The sequence below is a fragment of the Chiloscyllium plagiosum genome, unplaced genomic scaffold, assembly GCF_037043375.1.
Source record: "Chiloscyllium plagiosum isolate Xiang-an unplaced genomic scaffold, Cpla_swu_hap1 HiC_scaffold_3, whole genome shotgun sequence".
NCBI lineage: Eukaryota > Metazoa > Chordata > Chondrichthyes > Orectolobiformes > Hemiscylliidae > Chiloscyllium > Chiloscyllium plagiosum.
In genome coordinates, this window is record NW_028270141.1 from 46,636,116 (window position 1) to 46,661,428 (window position 25,313).

Here is a 25,313-nt window from a genome sequence, read left to right on the forward strand (position 1 = left end):
GCATTATAGCAGAACAACCTGTATATGTGGTGAGAAATGTTTGCATTTTGTTCCACTCCTATAATGTGCACTGTGAAGGGCAAGTCCTGACTGACAGCAACGACCTGGTGCATGACTGGAAGTGAGTTTCGGAGAATAACTTGAGAAATTTGCCGAGGGCCCACAGAGAGAAACTTTCCATGAAACTTGCCAAAATGGACTTTCACCTAATGTTTGTGCTAAAATTCAGCCCTCTATGTTTGTGGTAGTTGCTACTTCTTCAATGAAGGTTCAGCCACCACCTCCTGAGATCTCTCAGTCATTTCACGAGGAGGAAAGAGACACATGTATCAAAAAAAATTAGAGGCAGCGGGAAGTACTGCATAATGGACCATTCCTCCATGACAGTGCCCACCGTCCCTTTACAATGCATTAACTTCCATGGCAATATCTCCTTAGCTTACATCATTCAATATTAGCTAATAGCAACAACCTTCACAATACGTTATCCAGTAACATATTGATAACACAAATAAAAGGTAGAATTAATCACTATTGAGTTTTCCCTTTGTGAACGATAGTATATAATTTTGATGTATTAATATCATTTTTGTATTTTAAAATAGTGACAAATGGGTATTGTTTACTTTTGTGAAGTGTTTTCTTTGAAAAAGACAAAATCAGACAGTCCTTCTGAAATATGAACTAATCCAGTATTTGTCAGAGAGCAGGTGACCTACTGTTAATTTTATAACAGGTAGACCTATCACAAAAATAAAGCCATTAGCGATTGATGATTTTAGAAGCCAATTTCATTTCTTTTGAAAAGCAGTATTTGGGAAAGTATAATAATATTAAGGTTAAAAATAAAAAATCTATGGATGCTGTAAATCAAAAACAATAACGGCAATTGCTAAAAAATCTTAGCAGGTCTGGCAGCATTTATGGACAGAAATCTGAGTTAAAGTTTAGGATCCATTGACACTTCTTCAGAACCTTGGAAGAGGTTGGTTTTTATGCAGAAGATAGGGGGTACAAGGGACTAGGATTAAACTATAGGTGTAGTTAGAGCCCAAAGAGAGAGAACAGTTGGACAGAAAAAGGAGTGGATAATGGTCAGCTGATAAAAATGAATAGTTGCGAATGGGGACTATTAGTGGCCAACAATGGGTAGTGTGTATTTGCAGACCATGTGATAACAAGGTCTGGTGTGTAGGGGTTGGGGTAAGGACATGGGAGAAGATACTTCAGCCCTAAAATTGTTAAACTAGATATTGAGTCCAGAAGGCTATAGAGTTCCTAAGTGGAAAATGAAGTTCTGTTCTTCCAACTTGCACTGAACTTCGCTGGAACACTGTAGCAAGCCTAAGACCAGGGAACGTGGTGGTGTGATGGAATGGCAGACAACTGGAAGCTCAGGGGTTTTTATGTGGACAGAATGTAGGTATTCTGCAAAGCAGTACCCCACTCTATGCTTCATTAAGAATGCCTGTTTGGGTCCTTGGATACTGAGGAGAGAGCAATTAAATAGACAGGTATTACACCTGTGATTGCATGGGGCTGTTGGCAGTGAAGGAGGTGCCATGGGGCTGTTGGCAGTGAAGGAGGAGTGGACCAGGATGTCCCAGAGAAATGGTCCTTGCTGAAGGCTGACAAGGGAGGAGAGAGGAACATTTATCTAGTGGTAGCATCCTGCTGGAGGTGGCGGAAATGGCAGCTAATGATCCTCTGGATGTGGATGCTGGTGGGAAGGTAGGTGATGACAAGGACGACCCTTTCATTATTATGGGCGGGAAGAGAGGGGATGGGGGCAGAAGTGCGAGAAATGTGTCAGACCTGGCTGAGAGTCTTTCAACTGTGGTGCTGGGGAATCCTCAGTTGAGGAAGAAAGTGAACATTTCACAGGCCCCCTTGCTGAAGTTGACATCATCAGAACAGATGCGATATAGCCATTGGAACTAGGAGAATGGCATAGAGTCTTTACAGGAGGTAGGGTGTGAGGTACAATCAAGGTAACTGTGGGAGTCAGTTGGTGGACAGTGGGTATTGATGGTCAGGGCTATCCCCAGAAATGGAAACAGAGATATCATGGAACTGAAGGGAGGAATCAGAGTTGGACCAGGTGAAGGTAAGAGGGAAGTGAAAATTGGAAGCGAAACTCTGGACGAGAGGGAGAAGCAGCATCTATGATATAATCGATATATTAGAGAAAGAGTTGTGGTTGGGGGCTGGAATAGGACTGGAACAAGGAATGTGCCATGTACCCCACAAGAGGCAGGCATAACTGGTGTCCATATGGATACCCTTGACACCCCTTTGACCTGAAGAGAGTGAGAGAAGTTAAAAGAGAAGTTATTCAGAGTGTGGATGAGCTCAGCCAGGAAGAGAAGGATGGTGTTGGTTGAAGGCGGTTCAAGGCTTTTTTCCATGAAGAAGCAGAGATGGGGGATATAAAGAAATTGCACATCCATGGTGAAGAGGAGGCAGATGGAACTAGGAAAAGATTAGTACATATGTTGAAGATGGGATGGGGGAGATCTCATTTTCCACCTGGGACTCTGCAGCTTCTCAGAATGTAGAATTTAATAATTTTAGGTGTGGGCACCTTCTCCCATGTCCTTCCCAACCCACACACACCAGACCTTATCTCTCCACCCTGGAGGCTCCCTGCCTCCATTCCTGATGAAGGGCTTTTGCCCAAAACATCGATTTTCCTGCCCCTCGGATGCTGACTGACCTTCTGTGCTTTTCCAGCACCACTCTAATCCAAAGACCTTATCATCATGTGAGCTTCTACCCCAACCAACCCATTGTCAATCACTAATGGTCCTCATTAGCAGTTATTGATTCTCCCAGGCTAAGCATTACCCATTCTTTTGTCTGCCTAACTGCTGTTTTCCCTTTCCTAGGTAGACCAGTATTAGGCTGGAAGAACACAGCAAGCCATACAGCATTAGGTGGTTGACAGGTTAATGTTTTGGGCGTAACCCTTCTTCAGGACCCTCTCTCTCCTGACTCCATCTCCACCTATTGATTACTCATTCCCCTATCCCATCTTCGATATATATATCAACCTTTTCCTAGCTACAACGTGTTCTGAAGAAGGGTGACTGGACATGTAACATTAACTCTGCTTTCTCTCCTTAAATGCTACCAAATTGGCTAAATGTTTCCAGCAATTTTTGTATTTGTTTCCGGAAATAAGTTACCTCAGCAGAAGGGCTGTGTTTGTGTAATTTCCATACAGGTCCATCTGTTTAGAAATCTGAATATTATTTGAAGTGAGAAAGTTTATGTTCTCAAACAAATGTGTAAAAATTCATGTTGGCAGATTGGAAAAAGATTCATTGAATTATATGCACAATTCAGAGCCAAGAAATTGTCAGGAAAAGTAGAACCCTAAGCAGTTTAGATATGGAGGAGTGCAATTTCTCTGAACTTGAGTCTCAACAATGGATAGTGTTGGGAAACAGGCTGAAAAATTGTAAAAATTCTAACTGTTGTATATATTTCAGTAGCTTGGTTTGGTCTTTGTTATTTCTTTCACAACATAAATGTTCTGTTTTTAAAGAAAATCTGCAGTCTCATGTGAATATGTGTCAGTGGTTAACCAACATGTTAACTAAACAAAAAATATTATCAGAATAGTGCTGGAAAAACATAACGGGTCAGGCAGCATCCGAGGAGCAGGAAAATCGATGTTTCGAGCCAAAGCTCTTCAGCAGGAATGAGTCTGGGAGCCTCAGGGGTGGACAGATAAATGGATGGTGGGTGGGGCTGTGGAGAAAGTAGCGGAGAGTGCAAGAGGTGGATGGGGTGGTGCGGTAAAGGTGATAGGTTGGAGAGGAGGGTGGAGCGGATAGATGGGAAGGAAGATTCTACCCAAGATCCTACTCAACTTCCACAAGTCTGACTACCCCAGCTGACCCATTGTCTCAGCCTGCTCCTGCTCCACCGAATTCATCTCCACCTACTTCAATACTGTTCTGTCGCCTGGTCCAGGAACTCCCAACATACATTCAGGGCACTGACCTATGCCCTCCACTTCCTCCAAGACTTCCATTTCCCTGGCCCCCATTGCCTAATCTTCACCATGGACTTTTAGGCCCTCTACACCACCATCCGCCATGACCAGGGCCTCCAAGCCCTCCGCTTCTTCCTCTCCCGACGTCCCCACCAGTACCCTTCCACTGACACTTTATTCTTTTGGCTGAACTGGTCCTCACACTCAACAATTTCTCCTTCCAATCCTCCCATTTCCTCTAGATGAGGACCCCACCACCAGAGATATATTTCCCTCCCCACCCTTATCTGCTTTCCGTAAAGACTGTTCCCTTTGTGACTACCTGGTCAAGTCCACGCCCCCTAACAACCCACCCTCCCCTCCTGGCACCTTCCACTGCCACCGCAGGAATTGCAAAACCTGCGCCCACACCTCCCACCTCACCACTGTCCAAGGCCCCAAAGTAGCCTTCCACATCCATCAAAGCTTCACCTGCACTTTCACACATCATTTACTGTATCTGTTGCTCCCGATGTGGTCTCCTCTACATTGGGGAGGCTGGACGCTTACTCGCAGAGTGCTTCAGACAACATCTCCAGGACACCTGCAACAATCAACCCCACCGCCCCGTGGCTGAACATTTCAACTGTCCCTCCCACACTGCCGAGGACACGCAAGTCCTGAGGCTCCTCAATCGCCAGTCCCTTACCACCCGACGCCTGGAGGAAGAATGATTCATCTTCCACCTCAAAACCCTTCAACCCCATGGCATCAATGTGGACTTCACCAGTTTCCTCATTTCCCCTCCCCCCCACCTTACCCCAGTTCCAACCTTCCAGCTGAGCACCATCCTCATGACCTGTCCCACCAGTCAATCTTCCTTCCCACCTATTCACTCCACCCTCCTCTTCAACCTATCACCTTTACCCCCACCTCCATCTACCTATTGCACTCTCAGCTACCTTGTCCCCAGTTCTACTCCCCTCCCATTTATCTGTCCACCCCCAAGGCTCCCTGCCTCATTCCGGATGAAGGGCTTTGGCCCGAAACATTGATTTTCCTGCTGCTTGGATGCTGCCTGACCTGCTGTGCTTTTTGAGCACTACTCTAATCTTGACTCTAATCTCCAGCATCTGATTAGTCTAGCAGTATCACCTTTGTGAGTAGTCTTATCTGGCCTGGAGCTCCCTGTGGGTGCGTGATGGCTAGGAAGACTGTTGACTGTTTTCTGATGGAGAATATCTTGAAATAGCTCCAGTCCTGGCAAAATGGATTTGAATTATATCAACTGACAAGGGTTACACCACTCTGGACTGACTGGCTGACAGGGAATAGCAACCGCACTGCTGAAGAGCCAGAGATGGGAGCAAAAAATTGTAATTTTGAGAGAGGACAAGTACGCCATGAAGCCAGTGCTGCTACCAGTCCCATAGGGTGGAATCTTAACACTAGGTTGCTGGACAAGTGTCATAACCTGCAGGCCCCATCAAGCATCGAGATTGGCAATCCTGATGGCAGCTACCTGTGCTTAAACAGGAACAGAATGAGACCAGATGGCAGTAGCTTGATTCCGCACACCAGCAGTCAGAAATTTCCAGCCCAGGCTACATCCTGGTATATCTCCTCTGCATCCTCTCCAGTGCAATCACATTCCTCCTATAATATGGATTCCAGAACTGCACATAAGCACAGTGGCAGATGGAGTTTAATTTAGACAAATATGAGGTGCTGCATTTTGGGAAAGGCAAATCAGGGCAGGATTTAGACATTTATTGATAAGGTCCTGGGGTGCTGAACAAAGAGACCTTGGAGTGCAGGTTCATAGTTCCTTGAAAGTGAAGTCCCTGGTAGGCAGGATAGTAAAGTATGCTTGCCTTTATTGATTGGTGCATAACCAGCGCATAGTCATGTTGCAGCTGTACAGAATATTGATTAGGCTACTATTGGAATACTGAGTTCAATTCTGGCCTCCCTGCTATAGATGGATGTTGTGAAACTTGAAAAGTTCAGAAAAGATTTACAAGCATATTGCCAGGGTTGGAGTGTTTGAGCTATAGGGAGAGGCTGAATAGACATGTGGCTATTTTGCCTGGACATTCGGAGGATGAGGGGTGACCTTATAGAGGTTTATAAAATCACGAAGGGCATGGACAGGGTAAAAAGATAAGGTCTTTTCCCTGGGGTGGGTGAGTCCAGAACTAGTGGGCATAGATTTAGGGTGAGGGGGCAAAAATTTAAAAGAGACCTAAGGGGCAACTTTTTCATGCAAAGATTGGTATGTGTATGGAATGAGCTGCCAGAGGAAATGGTGGAGGCTGGGACGATTACAACATTTAAAAGGTATCCCAATGGGCATATGAAGAGGAAGGGTTTAGAAAGATATTGGCTAAGTGCTGGCAAATGGGACTAGATTAATTTAGGATATCTGATCAGCATGGATGAGTTGGACCAAAGGGTCTTTTTCTATACTGTACAGCTCTATGACTCTATGTGTAACATCATCCCTTCGGGAAGGCAGCCCACTGCTGTCTGTGTGACAATACCAACTTTACATTAGCTGCTAATATACATACTATGCCAGAAAGTAAGTTTGTGCCTTAAGTGTTAGGCTGATAAATTGTGCTTTCTCTTCCTGGTTATCTTCCTCCTTTTGCCCCTTGACTTGGTTCCTTCTGGAGGCAACAAGCGGCCAGAATTTCTAGATAACTCAAAACACCAAATAATTAAAGATACAGGGGAGGTGAAGAGTATGTCAAATCAGCAATTCCTGTTTTATCATAGCTTTTGGAATGAAGGTGCGGAATGAATGAAGAAGGTGAATAAAGCCATCCATGATGGCTCCCACTGGATACCATTGGCATTGCTGCTAATTATGCTCAGGATTAATTCCTTCCTAGGCACTAAGGGGTGTATACACCTAGTTGCTTCTGCTTCTGTGGTTTTATCTCTAATTTTGTGTAAGCTCCTCTGTAAGAAGACAGAATGCTATTGACTGAACCAGTGTGTTTTGGATGATGCTAGTCATAGCTGAATATCTGGATGTACATGGAGACAGTAAGAGGTATTTACCTGACTGTTATGTTTAAAACATTGATAAAGTGTAGTGTCATAACAATAGACAGTCCTTAGTATCAGGGTATCAGCAGTGGTTTAATAATAGGGGTTTAGTAAGTATATTGTGAGCAATGGAAATTCTGATGGGTATAAGGTCCAATGCGCTGATTCATCTTCACCATCAATGTGAAGTTATTAAAAACCTTTGGTAGTATTTCTGATGCTACAATCTACTAGAATCTGCAACCTTCGCAGGGTCAGTCTGGAAAGTTTTTTGCTCTGGCCATAAACAAGGCCTTCTTGCTGCCTTCAATTTCTAGGCAGATTGCAAATGGTGCAGCATCAGTAAATCTAAGACGTCACTAATTTTTTTTACAGCAATATAGTTTCTCTTTGAAAATCTAAAACCAAATATGCAGGAATCTGAAGTGCATTGCTGAAGCTACTTTTATTATAAGGACTGTACGAGAAACAAATGTTTTCCCATGGATGACACACAATCTTCTAGTGTTTACAGAAGACATTTGCACTGATATGGATATTGGAGCTGTAGAAGGGCCATACTTTGAAATGCCACAATCATGTAAATGAGTTGGTCAGAGCCATTTTATATCTTATCACTTGGTTTCCAACAGTACAGATACAACATCACCTCATGTTACAAAATCAGTGGAATGAACACATCTAAAATTTTATCCAACTTTTGATATCTCCCAGTGGATTCAAAGACAAAATCTATCAACCCACGGCAGATGTAACAACATGTTCTCCAATATCATACTTCTAACAATCAACAAAGTACAAGGGGTTACCTACGTATGAATGGTGGACTTGTGAACACTTGTACTTACAAAAGAAACTCATTACTATTAATTTTTAGGATCCAACATACGAACATTCACTCATACCTACAAATGAATATTTTATACTTTAATGTCTTGTGTTCTGACTTGTGTACAAATCGACTTACAAACATACTCAGGAACGGAACTCATTTGTAACCTGGGATCAGTCTGGAATATCATTATAGGAATGCAGGTAAGCCACAGAGTTAGCAAAAATTGTAGTCTATATGGTTACTCTCAAAAATTACAGAATTAATAATTTTCTATCTATCTCCCTTGTCAACCCATTTATACCCTTCATCATTCTTTTCATATAAAGTAGTTATATTCCAGCTGTTACTTGTTTCTATACTTTAATACAATAATGTTACCATGAATTAGACCTTGAGGATCTGTATTTCTTGGATACTATCTTCCCTACTCTTAATTCTTCTCCACAATAATTCACCCTAGGCTCTGCAGTTTCTCATCATATTACAAATACCTTAAGCTAGGTATCAATTAAGTTATTTTCTGTGCACATTTTAGGTTTAAAAAGCATACTACTCTTGAAGTCTGCTACTTTCATTTAAAGGGAACTTTGCTGAAGATCTAAAATAAAGCACTGAAGTGACAGAAGCCTTTAAAGTGTATTCCCATGAGATGGAGCTTTGACCTTTTAAATCTAAAAGCAACAGTCTTGACAGAACTTGTAATGCCTGAGTAAAGATAGGTGAATGAATGAGTTCAGTCCCTCATATTCATAGAACTTGGAAGCAAATATGCAGTTTTCAGGACTCTGGATAAAATGCTAAGTTTTATATTTGTCTGCTGTGTGCATACTCACAGGATGCACCATAGGCACTTTCATCTCAAACTGTTGCATCTTCAATCAGGCAGCCTTCCCCCCGTTATCTCTCTGCTCCCTTGGTCCACAAGCCTCATTCCTGATGAAGGGCTTATGCCCGAAACATCAATTCTCCTCAGATACTGCTTGACCTGAAGAGATATTGTTCTTCACTCTAATGCTTGCAAGCACCTGTATTTTATAACTTACAAGTAGTGACATACTGTATGAGTGTGGAAAAGCAAGGCTGGAGGAGAGGACACCTCAAAACACTCACATCCTAGACTTCTGATCAGCTTTCAATTGACAAGCTGATCAGAAATAGTACATTATAGAAATAGTTAAATGCTGTTGGCATCCTGATCAGATGGGCTGTGCAACCTATTAAGAAGCAGGACAAAGTCTAGTTACTAGTTACAGAAATCTCTGGGTTGTGAATGGGTTCTGTTCTTAAGTCCATTCACATGTCAATTTGTATGTAAGTCAGAATATCGTGCAAAACAATATAAAATAGCCATTTGTAAATATGAGGAAATGGTCATAAGTCAATCTTTAAAATTAATACTAATACACTCCAGCAGGGGATTGTGTTCATAAGTAAAAGCAGTTGCAAGTCAGATGTTCATATATCAGGGACCGCTGTGTTTGTAGCACTTATGTTTGTAGCACTTATGTTCCTGCAGTCTATTATACAGACTGCATTAGATCTAAAACCAGGAGTTTTAATAGTTACGGTAGCAGCTCTCAGAAATACAAAGACAGAAGCTTTGCAGGCTAGGTTCTACTATTTTTTAGAGCTTATTAAGGTTGAAAATATTTAATTACTGAGGCTCACAATACATGAACACTCTCCTATAGATTAGTGGAAACACTGAGATAATTCTGGCAGTAGTGTGGGATAGGTTCATAACATTCTCAAAATATATGCACCAATTCTTTCTTCAGCTCCTTACCTAACAGTGGTGTTGCAAAGCTGGCTCGGCTAGGTTTATTGAGTCATAGAGATGTACAGCACTGAAATAGACCCTTCGTTCAAACTCATCCATGCCAACCAGATATCCTAAATAAATCTAGTCCCATTTGCCAGCATTTGGCTCATACCTAAGTCCTTCTTATTCATATACCCATCCAGAAGCCTTTTAAATGTTGTATTTGTACCAGCTTCCACCTTTTCCTTTGACAGCTCATTCCATACACGGACCCCCTTAGGTCCTTTTTAAATCTTTCCACTCTCACCTTAAAACTAGGCCCTGAAGAAGGGCTAATGCCCGAAATGTCGATTCTCCTGTTCCCTAGATGCTGCCTGACCTGCTGCGCTTTTCCAGCAACACATTTCCACCTCAAGTTTTGGACTCCCCCACCTCGGAAAACTGCATATTCTATTCACCCTATCCACGGCCCTCATGATTTTATAAATCTGTATAAAGGTTACTTCTCTGAAGCTCCAAGATAAATAGCCCCAGCACATTCAGCCTCTCCCTATAACTCCCAAACCCTCCAATCCTGACAACATCCTTGTAAATCTTTTCTGAACTCATTCAAGTTTCACAACATCCTTCCTATAGCAGGGAGACCAGAATTGTATTCAACATTCCAACAATGGCCTAACCAATGTCCTGTACAGCCACAACGTGACCTCTCAACTCAATGCAGTGACCAATAAGGGAAAGCAGACCAAACACCTTCTTTGCTATCATATCTACCTGGGACTCCACTTTCAAGGAAATATGAAACCACATTCTGAGATCTCTTTGTTCAGCAACACTCCCCAGCACCTTACCATTAAGTGTATAATTCCTGCCCTGATTTGCCTTTCCATAATGCAGTACCTCACATTTACCTAAATTAAACACTATCTGCCACGCCTCAGCCAATTGGCCCAACTGATCAAGATTGTGTTGTAATCTGTGGTAACCTTCTTCACTCCACCACACCGCCAATTTTGGTGTGATCTGCAAAATTACTAACTGTATCTCTAATGTGCACATCAAAATCATTTATATAAATGACAAAAATCAGTGGATTCAGCACCAATCCTTGTGGCACACTGCTGGTCACAGGCCTTCAGTCTAAAAGGCAACCCTCCACCAACACCCTCTGTCTTCAACCTTCCAGCCAATTCTGCATCCAGGTGGCTAGTTCTCCCTGTATTCCATGCGACCTAACCTTGCGAGCCAGTCTACCATGAGGAACCTTGTTGAATACCTTATTGAAATTTGTACAGATTATGTCCACTGCTCTGTCCTCATTAATCCTCTTTCTTGCATCTTCAAAAAAAATCAATCAAATTAGTGAGACACAATTCCCCATGCACAAAACCATGTTCACTATCCCTAATCAGTCCTTACCTTTAGTCTATCTGATCAAGATCCCGTTACCTCCTTCGCTCTCCACTACACCTCCAATTTTGGTGCCATCTGCAAACTTACTAACTATACCTCCTATGTTCACATCCAAATCATTTATATAAATGTCAAAAGGCAGTGGACCCAGCACTGGTCCTTATGGCACACCACTGGTCACAGGCCTCCAGTCTGAAAGGCAACCCTTCATCACCACCCTCTGTCTTCTACCTTCGAGCCAGTTCTGTATCCAAATGGCTAGTTCTCCCTGTATTCCACACGATCTAACCTTGTTAACCAGTCTCCCATGAGGAACCTTGTTGAACACCTTACTCAAGTCCATACAGATCATGTCTACTGCTCTGCCCTCATCAATCCTCTTTGTTCCTTCTTCAAAAAAACTCAAATCAAGTTCACGAGACATGATTTCCAATGCACAAAGCCATGCTGACTATCCTTAACAGTCCTTGCCTTTCCAAATACATGTAAATCCTGTCCCTCCAGATTCTCTCCACAACTCACCTACCACCAATGTCAGGCTCACCTATTGTCTATAGTTCCCTGGCTTTTCCTTACCACCTTTCCTAAATAGTGGCACCATGTTGGAAAGGCTGTCAGAAAAGGGGTGATCTGCCATGGGTGTCTAAGGAAATAAGGAAGACTATCAAATTGAAAGAGAAGGAATAAAAAGTGGCCAAAAACAGTGGGAAACTGGAAAATTGCGAAAGCCTTAAAGGTCAACAGAAAGCCACAAAAAAGAGCTATAAAGAAAAGTAAGGTAGATTATAAGAAAAAAAACTAACTCAGAATATAAAGACAGCAAAAGTTTCTGTAAATATATAAAACAAATAAAAAGAGTGGCTATACTAAACATTGGTCCTTTACAGGATGAGAAGGGGGATTTAGTAATAGGATATGAGGAAATGGCCAAAGCATTGAATAGGTATTTAGTGTCGGTCTTCACAGTGGACCACACTAATAACTTGCCAGTAATTGACAAAGAGACGAAGGTAGGTGAGGACCTGGAAACAATCATTATCACAAAAGAGGTAGTGTTGGGCAAGCTAATGGAGCTAAGGGGAGACAAGTCTCCTGGTCTTCATGGAATACATCTAGGGTGCTACAAGAGTTGGCAGGATAAAGAGCAAATACACTTGTGGTAATTTTCCAAAATTCACTGGACTCTGGAGCAGTTCCAGCAGATTGGAAAACAGCAAATGTGACGCCACTGTTTAAAAAGGAAGGTAGACAAAAGATGGGGAATTAACTTCTGTAGTGGGAAAATGCTTGCATCTATTATCAAAGAAGAAATAGCAAGGCATCTTGATTGAAATTGTCCCATTGGGCAGATGCAGCACGGACTCATGAAGGGCCAGTTATGCTTAACTAATCTTTTGAAATTTTATGAAGACATTATGAACACGATGGACAACGGGGACCCAGTAGATGTGGTGTATCTGGATTTCCATAAGGCATTCGACAAAGTGTCGCACAAAAGGCTGCTGCATAAGATAACAATGCAAGGCATTACAGACAATGTATTAGCATGGATAGATGATTGGTTATCCAACAGGAAACAAAGAATAGGGGTAAATGAGTGCTATTCTCATTGGCAATCAGTGATTAGTCATGTGCCTCAGGGATCTGTGTTGATATTGCATTTATTCACAATTTATATCAACGATTTGGAGCTGGGAACCACATGTAGTGTGTCAAGGTTTGCAGATGACACTAAGATGGGTGGGAGAGCCAAGTGTGTGGAGGACTGTTAAACTTTGCAAAGGGACATAGATAGTTTAAGTGAGCGGGCAAAAGTCTGGCAGATGGAGTACAATGTTAATTAATGTGAAATCATCCATTTTGGTAGGAATAACAGTAAAAAGGATTATCACTTGGTGTGCAGAGGGACCTGAGGGTCCTTATGCATGAATCACAGAAGGTTGGTCTGCAAGTGCAACAAGTAATTAAGGCGGCAAATGGAATTTTGTCCTTCATTGCTAAAGGGATTGAGCTTAAAAGAAGAGAGGTTATATTGCAGCTGTATAGGGTGTTGGTGAGGCCATGCCTGGAGTACTGTGTGCAATTTTGGTCTCCTTACTTCAGAAAAAAATACTGCCACTAGAACAGATGCAGAGGAGATTCCCTAGGTTGTATCCAGAGTGGAAGGGGATGGTTTATGAGGAGAGACTGAGTAGACTGGGATTATATTCATTGGAATTTAGAAGAGTGATGGGGATCTTATGGAAACATAAAATTATGAAGGGATAGAATAAGATAGAAGTATAGAGAATTTTTCCACTAGCAGGTGAAACTAGGACAAGAGGGCACAGCCTCAAAATTAGAGGAGCAGATTTAGGACTGAATTGAGAAGGAAATTCTTCACCCAGAGTATTGTGAATCTATGGAATTCCCTGCCCAATGAAGTAGTTGATAATGTTTTGAACAGTAAAGGAATTAAGGGTTATGCTGAGAGGGCAGGTAAGTATAGCTGAGCCCACAAAAAGATCAGCCATGATCTTATTGAATGGCAGAGCAGGCTCGAAAGGCCTACTCCTGCTCCTAGTTCTTATGTTCTTATGTTAAGCAACCTCCAGTCTTCTGACACCTCACCTGTGGCTATCGATAATACAAACATCTCAGCAAGGGGTCCAGCAATAATTTCCCGAGCTTCCCACACAATTTACGATACACGTGATTAGGTCCAGGGGTTTTATCCACCTTTATGTGTTTTAAGCTGTCCAACACTTCCTCCTGTGTGACATGGACATTTTCCAAGATGTCACCATCTATTTCCGCAGGTTCTATATCTTCCATATTCTTCTCCACAATAAACACTGATGCAAAATATTCATTTAAGTATCTCCTCCCATCTCCTGTGGTTCCACATGATTTTTAAGGGGCCCTATTGTCTCTTTAGGTACCCTTTTATCCTTAATATATTTGTAGAATTCCTTTGGATTCTCCTTAAACCTATTTGCCAAAGCTATCTCATGTGCCTTTTTGACCTCCTGAATTCTCTCTTAACTATACCCCAACTGCCTTTATACTCTTCTAGGGATTCACTCAATCTCTGCTATCCATATCTCTCACATTCTTCCTTCTTTTTCTTGACCAAAACCTCAATTTCTCTAGTCATCCAGCATTTCCTACACCAACCAGCCTTGCCCTTCATCCTAACAGGAACATACTGTTTCTGGACTCTCATTATCTAATTTTTTAAGGCTTCTCATGTTCCAGCCGTCCTTTTACCTGCAAACATCTGCCCTCAACCAACCTTTGAAAGTTCTTGCCTAATACTATCAAAATTGGTCTTCCTCCAATTTAGAACTTTAATTTTTAGATCCGGTGTATCCTTTACCCTCACTATTTTAAATCTAATAGAATTATGGTCATTGACCCCAAAGTGCTCCCCCACTGACACCTCAGTCACCTGCCCTGCCTTATTTCCCAAGAGGATGTCACCTTTTCTAGTAGGTACATCCACATACTGAATTAGAAAATTTTCCTGTTCACACATAACAAATTCCTCTCCATCCAAGCCTTAATACAATGCAGTCCCAGTTTATGTTTGGAAAGTTAGAGTCCTCTACTATTATTCTTAGAGATAACGGAGATCTCTTTACAAATTTGTTTTTCAATTTTCTGCTGACTACTGGGAGGTCTATAGAACAAACCTAACAAGATGATCATCCCTTTCATATTTCTCAGTTCCACCCAAATAACTTCCTTGGACATATTCCCAGGAATATCCTAAGTAAGCTGTAATGTTATCCCTAATCAAAAATGCCACTCCTCTCCTCTCTTGCCCCCTTTCTATCCTTCCTATAGCATCTATACCCTGGAATATTAAGCTGCCAGTCCTGCCCATCCCTGAGCCATGTTTCTATAATTGCTATGATATCCCAGTTCCACGTTCCCAACCACGCCCTGAGTTCATCTTGCATTGAAATAAATGCATTTATCAGTCCTACTTCATTCTCTGCTTTGTTCCTGCTTGCCCTGACTATTTGACTTGCTCCTTTTCCCAACAGCACTAATATAAATCCACCTGAGCAGTCCTAGCAAATCTCACTGCCAGTATATTAGTCCCCTCCCAATTCAAATGCAATCTGTCCTTCTTTTCCAGGTCCCTTCTACCACAGAAAAGATTCCAATGATCCAAAAACGTGAATTCTTCTCCCCTGCATTGAAGACCTAAAAAGCAACAGTAAGTTCTGAAAATAGTCAGCAGGTTTGCATTATCAAGAGATAAACAGAACATTTCAAGTCCATGAACTTTCATCATGATTTGAAATATTGACTCCGTTTCTTTCTCCATAGACACTGCCAGACCCACTGAATATTTCTAAATTTATGGATATGATTTCCGGCATTAGAATTCCCAAACTTCTTGCTGCACGGAGTTTGTTTAGTGAGTGTATGAGATTGCACAATGGTTTCAACATGTGATGGCTCAGTATCCATTTCTGAACATTAAACAGGTCCTTTAGCCTTCAACATGGCAGGCAGAAACATGGCAGATCAGATCAATTAATAGGAATCAGTGCAATTTAAGCCGATAAAAGCCTTTGCATAAGCAAATTTAGGGTTTATCATCTAATTGCAGCTCCTTCCGCAATATGCCAGGGTCCTGGGTCAGCCAGTGTATTTAAAAAACTAGGTTTATATGTTGCCTAAAAGGCTTATCTGAATGTGGATTTGAGAGGAACAGGACTGCTCCACCTAACTTCACATTAAAACCATTGGAGCTGTGGCTATCAGCAGTCAACATGACTAGAGAAAAAAACTGCAAGGTGATTGAAAAAGGTTTGCACAATATGACTGGTGAATAAAAAGTACAAAAGTCAATGACAAAAAATGGAAGTAAAAAGATCAATTAATGAAAAAGAAGAAAATTGACTCATAGGCTCGACTGTCAATCCTATTTTATGACATTAAGCACAGATAAAAATGCAAGCGTTAAAATCATATTCATTAAGCAGACCTTTCTGTCCTTGCAATCCTGGATCACCCGGTTCTCCATAGTACCCTTCAAGGCCTTGCTGTCCATCCTGTCCATTAATTCCTGGTTTGCCCTTAAAAACAGATTAAGAATTCAATCAGTTAAAAGTCTCTTACCAGATTAAATTTAGTAAAAAATGACAAACAACAAAAATTAGTTAAGATGTTATGCCTGGTTTATGCAGAGAATAACCAAATGGCCAAATATTTTCCAAAAATGTTTACTAAATTCACCACTGACACAAGAGCAACAGTGTATACTATCTACAGAATGCATTGCAGGAATTCACAAAGGCTCCCTCAACAGCACCCTCCAAACTTGTGACCTTTACCATGTAAAACCATAACCCTGGATTCCTTTACTGATTAAAATTCTTTCCATCTCAACCTTGAATATATCTAAGGACCAAACTCTACAGCCCTCTACAGTAAAGACTTCCACAGATTCATTTCCTCCTGAGAGAAGAAATTCCTCCTCATCTTTCATTAGACCTGTGTACAGTGGTCTGTACTGGGATCATGCCTGATTCTGGATATAATTACATTTCAAGGCTAGTATAGAGCTCAATTTCAGGTTGCGACAGTTTGTATTGCTCTACATCATAACCAGGCGGCTGGTTCAATTGCAACATAAAAGCCTGAGAATAGATTAATTTTCCACTGTCTGCAGCAGAAACAGAACATGGAATAGCCTGACCTGCTGTGCTTTTCCAGCACCACACTCTCGACATAGAACATTACAGCACAGTACAGGCTCTTTGGCCCTCAATGTTGTGCCAACCTGTGAAACCAATCTGAAGCCCATCTAACCTACACTATTCCATTTTCATCCATTTGTTTATCCAATGATGATTTAAATGCCCTTAAAGTTGGCAACTCTACTACTGTTGCAGGCAAGGCTTTCCACACCCTTACTAGTCTGAGTAAAGAAACTACCTCTGACATCTGTCCTATATCTATCACCTCTGAATTTAAAGCTATGTCCCCTCGTGCTAGCCATCACAGGCCGAGGAAAAAGGCTCTCACTGTCCACACTATCTAATCCTCTGATCATCTTGTATGTCACTATTAAGTCACCTCATAATCTTCTTCTCTCTAACGAAATCAGCCTCAAGTCTCTCTGCCTTTCCTCATAAGACCTTCCCTCCATACCAGGCAAGATCCTGGCAAATCTCCTCTGAACCCTTTCCAATGCTTCCACGTCCTTCCTGTATTGTGGCGACCAGAACTGTACACAATACTCCAAGTGCGGCCGCACCAGAGTTTTGTACAGCTGCAACATGACCTCATGAATCCGAAACCTAATCCCCCTACCAATAAAAGCTAACACACCGTATGCCGCCTTAACAACCAAATCAACCTGGATGGTAACTTTTTTGAGATCTATTCACATGGATACTGAGATCTCTCTGCTCATTCACACTACCAAGAATCTTACCCTTAGCCCAATACTCTATTCCTGTTACTCCTTCCAAAGTGAATCACCTCACACTTTTCTGCATTAAACTCCATTTGCCACCTCTCAGCCCAGCTCTGCAGCTTATCTATGTTTCCCTGTAATCTGCATAGTCCTTCAAATGGCTAAATCACCCTCAAACCCATGCCTGCGTATTTTCTGCGTTAGCCCACAATGGGAAACCTTATCAAACACTTCACTACAATCCATATCCACCACATCAACTGCTTTACCCTCATCCACCAGTTTGGTCACTACCTCAAAGAACAAAATAAGGTTTGTGAGGCACAAATTACCCTTCACAAAACTGTGCTGTCTAGCCCTAATCAAATTATTCCTTTCTAGATGATTATAGTCCTTTTCAACACTTTACCCACAACCAACGTAAGGCTCACTGATCTATAATTGCCAAGGTTTCCTCTACTCCCTTTCTTGATCAAGGGAACAAGATTTACTGTCCTTCAATGTTCCAGCACTATTCCTGTAGACAATGATGATATAAAGATCAAAGCCAAAGACTTTGCAATCTCCTCCCTAGCTTCCCAAAGAATCCTAGGATAAATCCTATCAAACCCAGGGGACTTATCGATTTTCACACTTTCTAGAAATGCTAATTCCTCCTCCTTGTGAACCTCAATCCAATCCAATCTAGTAGCCTGTATCTCAGTATTCTCCTCAACAACATTGTCCTTGTCCTGTGTGAATACTGTTGAAAAATATTCACTTACCACCTCTCCTATCTCCTTGGACTCCATGCACAACTTCCCACTGACTGGCCCTAATCTTACTCTTGTCATTCTTTTATTCCTGATATACTTACAGAAAGCTTTAGGGGTTTCCTTGATTCTACCTGCCAAAGACTTCTCATGTTCACTCCTGGCTCTTCTTAGCTCTCTCTATAGCCTGTAACTCTCAAGCACATTAACTGAGCCTTCATGTCTCATCCTAACATAAGCCTTCTGTTTCCTCTTGTCAGGAGCTTCAATTTCTTTAGTAAACCACTTCCTTCCTGCCTGACAGGTACATATGTATCAAGGGCATGCAGTAGCTGTTCTTTGAATAAGCTCCACATTTCAATTGTGCCGATCCCCTGCAGTTTCCTTCCCCATCCTATACATCTTATATCTTGCCTTTCCCCCAGCTATAACTCTTGCCTTGCTGCATGTACCTATTCCTTGCGCTAAAGTAAACATAACTAAATTGTGGTCACTATCATCAAAGTGCTCACCTACCTCCAAATCTAACACTTGGCCTATTTCATTATCCAGTACCAAATCCACTGTGTTCTCGGCTCTTGTTGGCCTATCTACATACTGTGTCAGGAAACCCTCCTGTACACATTAGACAAAAACTGACCCATCTAAAGTTCTGGAACTATAACATTTCCAGTCAATATTTGGAAAGTTAAAGACCCCAAAACAACTACCCTGTTGCTTTCACTCCTATCCAGAATCATTTTTGCAATCCTTTCTTCTACATCTCTGGAACTTTTCGGAGACCTATAGAAAACTCCCAACCACTCCTTTCCTGTTTCTAACCTCAGCCCATACTAGCTCAGTAGATGAGTCCTCATCAAATGTCCCTTCTGCCACCATAAAATTGTCCTTGACTAACAATACCACATCTTCCCCTCTTTTACCACCTTCCCTGTTCCTACTGAAACATCTAAACCCCAGAACCTGCAACAAATATTCCCATCCCTGTTTTATCCATGTCTCCGAAATGGCCACAACATCGAAATCCTAGGTACCACCCATGCTGCAAGTTCACCCACCTTATTCCAGATGCTCCTGGCATTGAAGTTGACGCACTACAAACCACCTTCCTGCTTGCCAGTGCACTTTTGCAACCTTGAAATCTTATTTCAGACCTCTCAACTTCAGCTTCCTGTACACTGGAGCTGCCATTCAGGTTACAATCCCCCCTGCTGAATTAGTTTAAACCCTCCCAAAGAGCATTAGCAAATTCTCACCCCCGCCCCACCCCGGATTTTGGTACCCCTCTGGTTCAAGTGTAGATCATACCATTTGTAGAGGTCCCACCTATACCAGAATGAGTCCCTATCATCCAGGTACCTGAATCCCTCCCTCCTACACTGTTGCCACGTGTTCAACTCCTCTCTTTCCCTATTCCTCACCTCGCTAGCATGTGGCACGGGTAACAAACCAGAGAAAACAACTCTGATTGTTCTAGCTCTAAGCTTCCATCCTAGCTCCTTGAATTTCTGCCTTACATCCCCATCTCTTTTCCTACCTATGTCATTGGTGTCTATGTGGACCACAACTTGGGGCTGCTCCCCTCCCCCTTAATTATCCCGAAAACACAATCCGAGACATTACGGACCCTGGCACCTGGGAGGCAACACATCAACCACCAGTCTCTCTCTCTCTCATTCCCACAGAATCTCACATCTGTCCACATAACTAGGGAGTCCCCAGTGACTAATGCTCTACTTCTCTCCCACACTTCCCTTCTGATCAACAGGACAGACTCTGTGCCAGAGACCTATACCCCTTGGATTACCCTGGTAAAGCGTCCACCCTAACAGTATCGAAAATGGTATACTTGTTATTGAAGAGAACGGCCACATGGGATCCCTGCACTGTCTGCCTGTTCCCTTTCTGTCCCCTGATTGTAACCCATCTACCTTTTTCCTGTACCTGAGGTGTGATTTCAACATAGTTGATGTAGAAAGTATATTTTCCCTGGCTGCAATTTCTTGAGCCAATGGACAGAGTCTCGGAATAAAAGGCAAGACATTTAAGACTGAGATGAGAAGAAATTTTTTCACTTAGAGGGTTGTAAATCTTTGGAATTCTCTACCCAAAAAGGCTGTGAAAGTTCAGTCATTAAGTAATTTCAAGACAGATGGATAGATTTCTAGTTACTAATGACATCAAGGGATGCAACAATAAAGTAGCAATATAGCTTTAAGGTAGACGATCTGTGATAGTGAAACAGGCTCGAAGGACTGAGTAGCCTCTACTGTTCCAATGTTTTTATATAAATAATGATACTTCACTGCAAGGGTCTGAGATTCCTGCCTTTGCAGGCATGACAGAAACATTAGTACAATCTGATGAAGATGATCATGGGTTTACATAGTAAGGTTAAAAGTTTCAATCAAATGTACATCCTTCATTGGTGCTTACAGTCCTAATGTTACAGGTTTAATCTTCAGTAGGTATGTTAGCACAGTATCTGATAGTGGTTTACACCTCATGTCCTTTATTCTGAGTTAGTAGGAGTTATTTTAAATGCTCTGTCAAATAATGTTTGACATTCATGGTAACCTGATGAAATATTTTCATCTCACTCAATGCTTAGCTCTGTCTTTGTGCATCTGGAGCATTGATACTTCTTGTACATCAATGTTCTGTATCTTTCCTTTCCACCTACACTTTCTCTATCTTTTTCATCCTCTGATCTTCCTTTGATAATCTCTCTGCCCTCACGTCCACACCTCCTTGAGAGAACCATGTTACAGTGAGTGCAGCAAGCCACCATAAAGACTGATACCTTGCCAGAAGTTATTGGAGATTACCACCTGACCATTCCAGATATGAAACCTCAACTTAAGAAGCCTGAAGGTCTGCTCAATGGTTGCCCTAATGAGCACATAACTTCAGTTATACTGCTTTGGTGTCTCTGCCTTAGCATGTTTAGAGATATCAATAGCCATCTCAATGATATCCCTTGTCCTGTGGTATTCATCCACACAGTTTGGAGACTTGTTTGAAGATCTGCGGTAGCCTGGACTGCAGGAGAATGATTTGAGTCAAGCCAGCTGCCTGGAATGCAAGCTCATATGTGAGAAAGTTCTTGCAGTGGATGCAGACAAACTAAATATTGAATAATGGTAAGGCTCTAGGGAGTGTTGCGGAACAAAGAGACATTGGAATGCAGGTTCATAGCTCCTTCAAAGTGGAGGTGCAGGTAGATAGAATAGTGAAGGTAGCATTTGGTATGCTTTCCTTTATTGGTCAGAGTATTGAGTACAGGAGTTAGGAGGTCATGTTGTGGCTGTACAGGACATTCTTTAGGCCACTGTTGAAATATTGCGTGCAATTCTGGTTTCTTTCCTATTGGAAAGATGTTGTGAAACTTGAAAGGGTTCAGAAAAGATTTACAAGCATGTTGCCAGAGTTGGAGGAATTGAGCTAGAGGGAAAGGCTGAATCGGCTGGGGCTGTTTTCCCTGGAGCATCAGAGGCTGAGGTTTATAGACGTTTATAAAATCATGAGGGGCATGGATAGGATAAATAGACAAAGTATTTTCCCTGGGGTGGGAGAGTCTAGAACTAGAGGGCATAGGTTTAGGGTGAGAGGGGAAAGATATAAAAGAGACCTAAGGGGCAACTATTTCATGCAGAGGGTGGTACGTGTATGGAATGAGCTGCCAGAGGAAGTGGTGGAAGCTAGTACAGTTGCAACATTTAAAAGGCATCTGGATGGGTATATGAATAGGAAGGGTTTGGAGGGATATGGGCCAGGTGCTGGCAGGTGGGACTAGATTGGGTTAGGATATCTGGTTGACGTGGATGAGTTGGACTGAAGGGTCTGTTTCTGTGCTATTCATCTCTATGACTCTAATTAGTTTCTGTGGATTTTTAATGCCACCTCACTTGGAGTGTTGATGACCACATGACTGCACTCAATTTCCTGCTTCAGCAGAATTCTTCACTGGTTGCAAGACCCATTGTGCCCTGTGTGGCTGTAAGGCCTCATCGGTCATGAAGTTAATTTATTCTCCGATCCTAGTAACCCGTGATATAAAGCATTGTGCAATTGTTTGAGCTGTCACCAATGTCCACAATTAATATTTAGGAGGAGTCAGAACTGAAGTAGTTCAAGGCCATAGTGACTCTGGTGATTGTTGGTAGGAAATGTTGACCGCAGCTCCTGTGAAAGCCCTCAACAATTAGGGCTGATATCTGTGAGCATCTGCCTGGAGAGTTACAGTCTCCTGCAGTGCGGGTGCTTAGCCACTCAAGGTGTCTCCATCTTTGGTGCTAGATCCCATTTGATGGGTATGGCTTCCCTGCCCTTCATCCCTTTTTCTCTGAGAGTACTGTGGAGACGCTTGTGTGTCATTACTAAGTCCAAAATCCATGTGTGGTTTCCCCACTGAGAGCTAGTGCTTTACTATGTTCAGCTGGCTGCCCAGATGTCCTTTGATAACTTGACCCTGCTCCATTCCCCTGATAATTTCAGGAGGGCAATAAACACTGAGCACTGACTATTCATTCATCCCACTACCATTGACACCCATTGACATTTTTCCTGACTGTGGGGTAATTGCTCTCAACACCATTCATTTGGTCTGACTGATTGAAAAATACACATACAACCCATGAAACTCTTAACTTCCTCCATTTTGACATACATTTCAAGTATCAAAATTGCCTTTAACTGCCAATTTAAGGGCCTTCTTTGGGCCACAAGCATGCAGTCCATCTGATGCTTTCCTTGCCATTGATAAAATTATGTAGGGGAATGAGTGGATGGGATCACAGTGGATATGTCATCAATGGCACAACACCCTGTTCGATGTGTCCACTTGAAAGCTTTCCAATCCTCAGTCCTTTGATGCAGTGTGGGTACATTGCCAACCTAAAGCTCCATACACTGAGCACAACCAGAAAGAAAATTAGAGGGAACGGTGCCAGATGTTGTCCATGGTTCTCAGCCCCAAGATTTGATCAGGGATAATTGGAGTGGAAATTGTATCTCATTACATCACACTATGTCGAGATGCGATGGGATCTTTCAGGTTCAACCACCCTGACCTAATGTAGATCAGATCATCTTTAAGTGCTCCAGGGTAGTCACTTTAAACAAGTTTCCTTTTAAAGAATAGACTAATGCTTTTGGCCCCTTTAGAGAAATTGGGCTTCCCCAAGTGCCCTTGTTTCACAAGCAGGATATTTGGCTATTTCAATTATATATTTTCAAATAAAATGCTTATGATTGTCATAATTATTGCAAAGAGCCCTTCTCCAAAATCTTCTTATCTGCATTTTTGAGTACAGGTGATGATTTTATGCTCTTACCTGATCTTTAAAAACTGGCCTCAAAGCTAACCACATACTGAACAATAGTGCTGGTTTACGATTAGATTCTAAGGAGCAAGAGAATCGACATTTCGGACATAAGCCCTTCTTCAGGAATGAGGAAAGTGTGTCCAGCAGGCTAAGATAAAAGGTAGGGAGGAGGGACTTGGGGGAGGGGCGTTGGAAATGCGATAGGTGGAAGGAGGTCAAGGTGAAGGTGATAGGCCGGAGTGAAAGTGAGGACTGCAGATGCTGGAGATCAGAGCTGAAAATGTGTTGCTGGAAAAGCGCAGCAGGTCAGGCAGCAACCAGGGAACACGAGAATTGACGTTTCGTTGGTTTGTCCGGGTGTCCCAGAGGTGTTCTCTGAAACGTTCCGCAAGTAGGTGGCCTGTCTCCCCAATATAGAGGAGGCCACATCGGGTGCAGCAGATGCAGTAAATGATGTGTGTGGAGGTGCAGGTGAATTTCTGGCGGATATGGAAGTATCCCTTGGGGCCTTGGAGGGAAGTAAGGGGGGAGGTGTGGGCGCAAGTTTCACATTTCTTGCGGTTGCAGGGGAAGGTGCCGGGATTGGAGGTTGGGTTGGTGGGGGGTTTGGACCTGATGAGGGAGTCACGGAGGGAGTGGTCTTTTCGGAACGCTGATAGGGGAGGGGAGGGAAATATATCCTTGGTGGTGGGGTCCGTTTGGAGGTGGTGGAAATGACGACGGATGATACGCTGTATATGGAGGTTGGTGGGGTGGTAGGTGAGGACTAGTGGGGTTCTGTCCTGGTGGCGGTTGGAGGGGCAGGGCTCAAGGGCAGAAGAGCGGGAAGTGGAGGAGATGCGGTGGAGGGCATCGTCGACCACGTCTGGGGGGAAATTGCGGTCCATAGCAACACGACGGTTGGAGGAAGAGCACCTCATCTTCCACCTAGGAACCCTCCAACCACAAGGGATGAACTCAGACTTCTCCAGTTTCCTCATTTCCCCTCCCCCCACCTTGTCTCAGTCAAATCCCTCGAACTCAGCACCGCCTTCCTAACCTGCAATCTTCTTCCTGACCTCTCCGCCCCCACCCCACTCCGGCCTATCATCCTCATCTTGACCTCCTTCCACCTATCGCATTTCCAACGCCCCTCCCCCAAGTCCCTCCTCCCTACCTTTTATCTTAGCCTGCTGGACACACTTTCCTCATTCCTGAAGAAGGGCTTATGTCCGAAACGTCGATTTTCCTGCTCCTTGGATGCTGCATGACCTGTTGCGCTTTTCCAGCAACACATTTTTCAGTTCTGATCTCCAGCATCTGCAGATCTCACTTTCTCCTACGATTAGATTCCTCCAATAAATATTACTCACAGATTTTCCAGGTTGTCCATTCTCACCAACTGGTCCAGGAGGTCCCATTGGAACATTTCCATAAAGTGGGCATGCATTGGAACACTTTTGTCTCACTAAACTTGCATATAGTGATATTTGTTCAAGAACAAGTCTTTTGCAGACCTCAATCACATGACTGGCGGGGAAGACTGGCCCCTAAGATACACAAAAAAAACCTTTAGAAAACAATGCTACAAATATTCCAATAGCTCTATGATATGTTGTATTATTTGTATATCTGTATTAATGAGCATGGATGATAATGCTCCATTGTACTCGGTAATGTTAAAAATATCAATTGTAATTTTTTACATTTTAACTTTAAAAAAATATTTCAATATCATTGAAAGATAATTATTTTATATCTGATCAACAAAGTTTTTTCTTAATT

The 25,313-nt window shown here is 42.5% G+C and overlaps 1 protein-coding gene across 1 annotated transcript in view; it reads right to left on the reverse strand.

Moving 5' to 3' along the window:
- LOC122543046 (uncharacterized) overlaps window positions 1-25,313 on the reverse strand; it is a 158,129-nt gene that overhangs the window by 5,632 nt on the left and 127,184 nt on the right. Inside the window, exons 23-24 of the mRNA XM_087975917.1 lie at window positions 24,902-25,078; window positions 16,034-16,124 (exon numbers count right to left, since the gene is read on the reverse strand). Of these exons, the coding sequence (XP_087832043.1) occupies window positions 16,034-16,124; window positions 24,902-25,078 (268 nt within the window). The remainder of the gene's footprint in view (window positions 1-16,033; window positions 16,125-24,901; window positions 25,079-25,313) is intronic.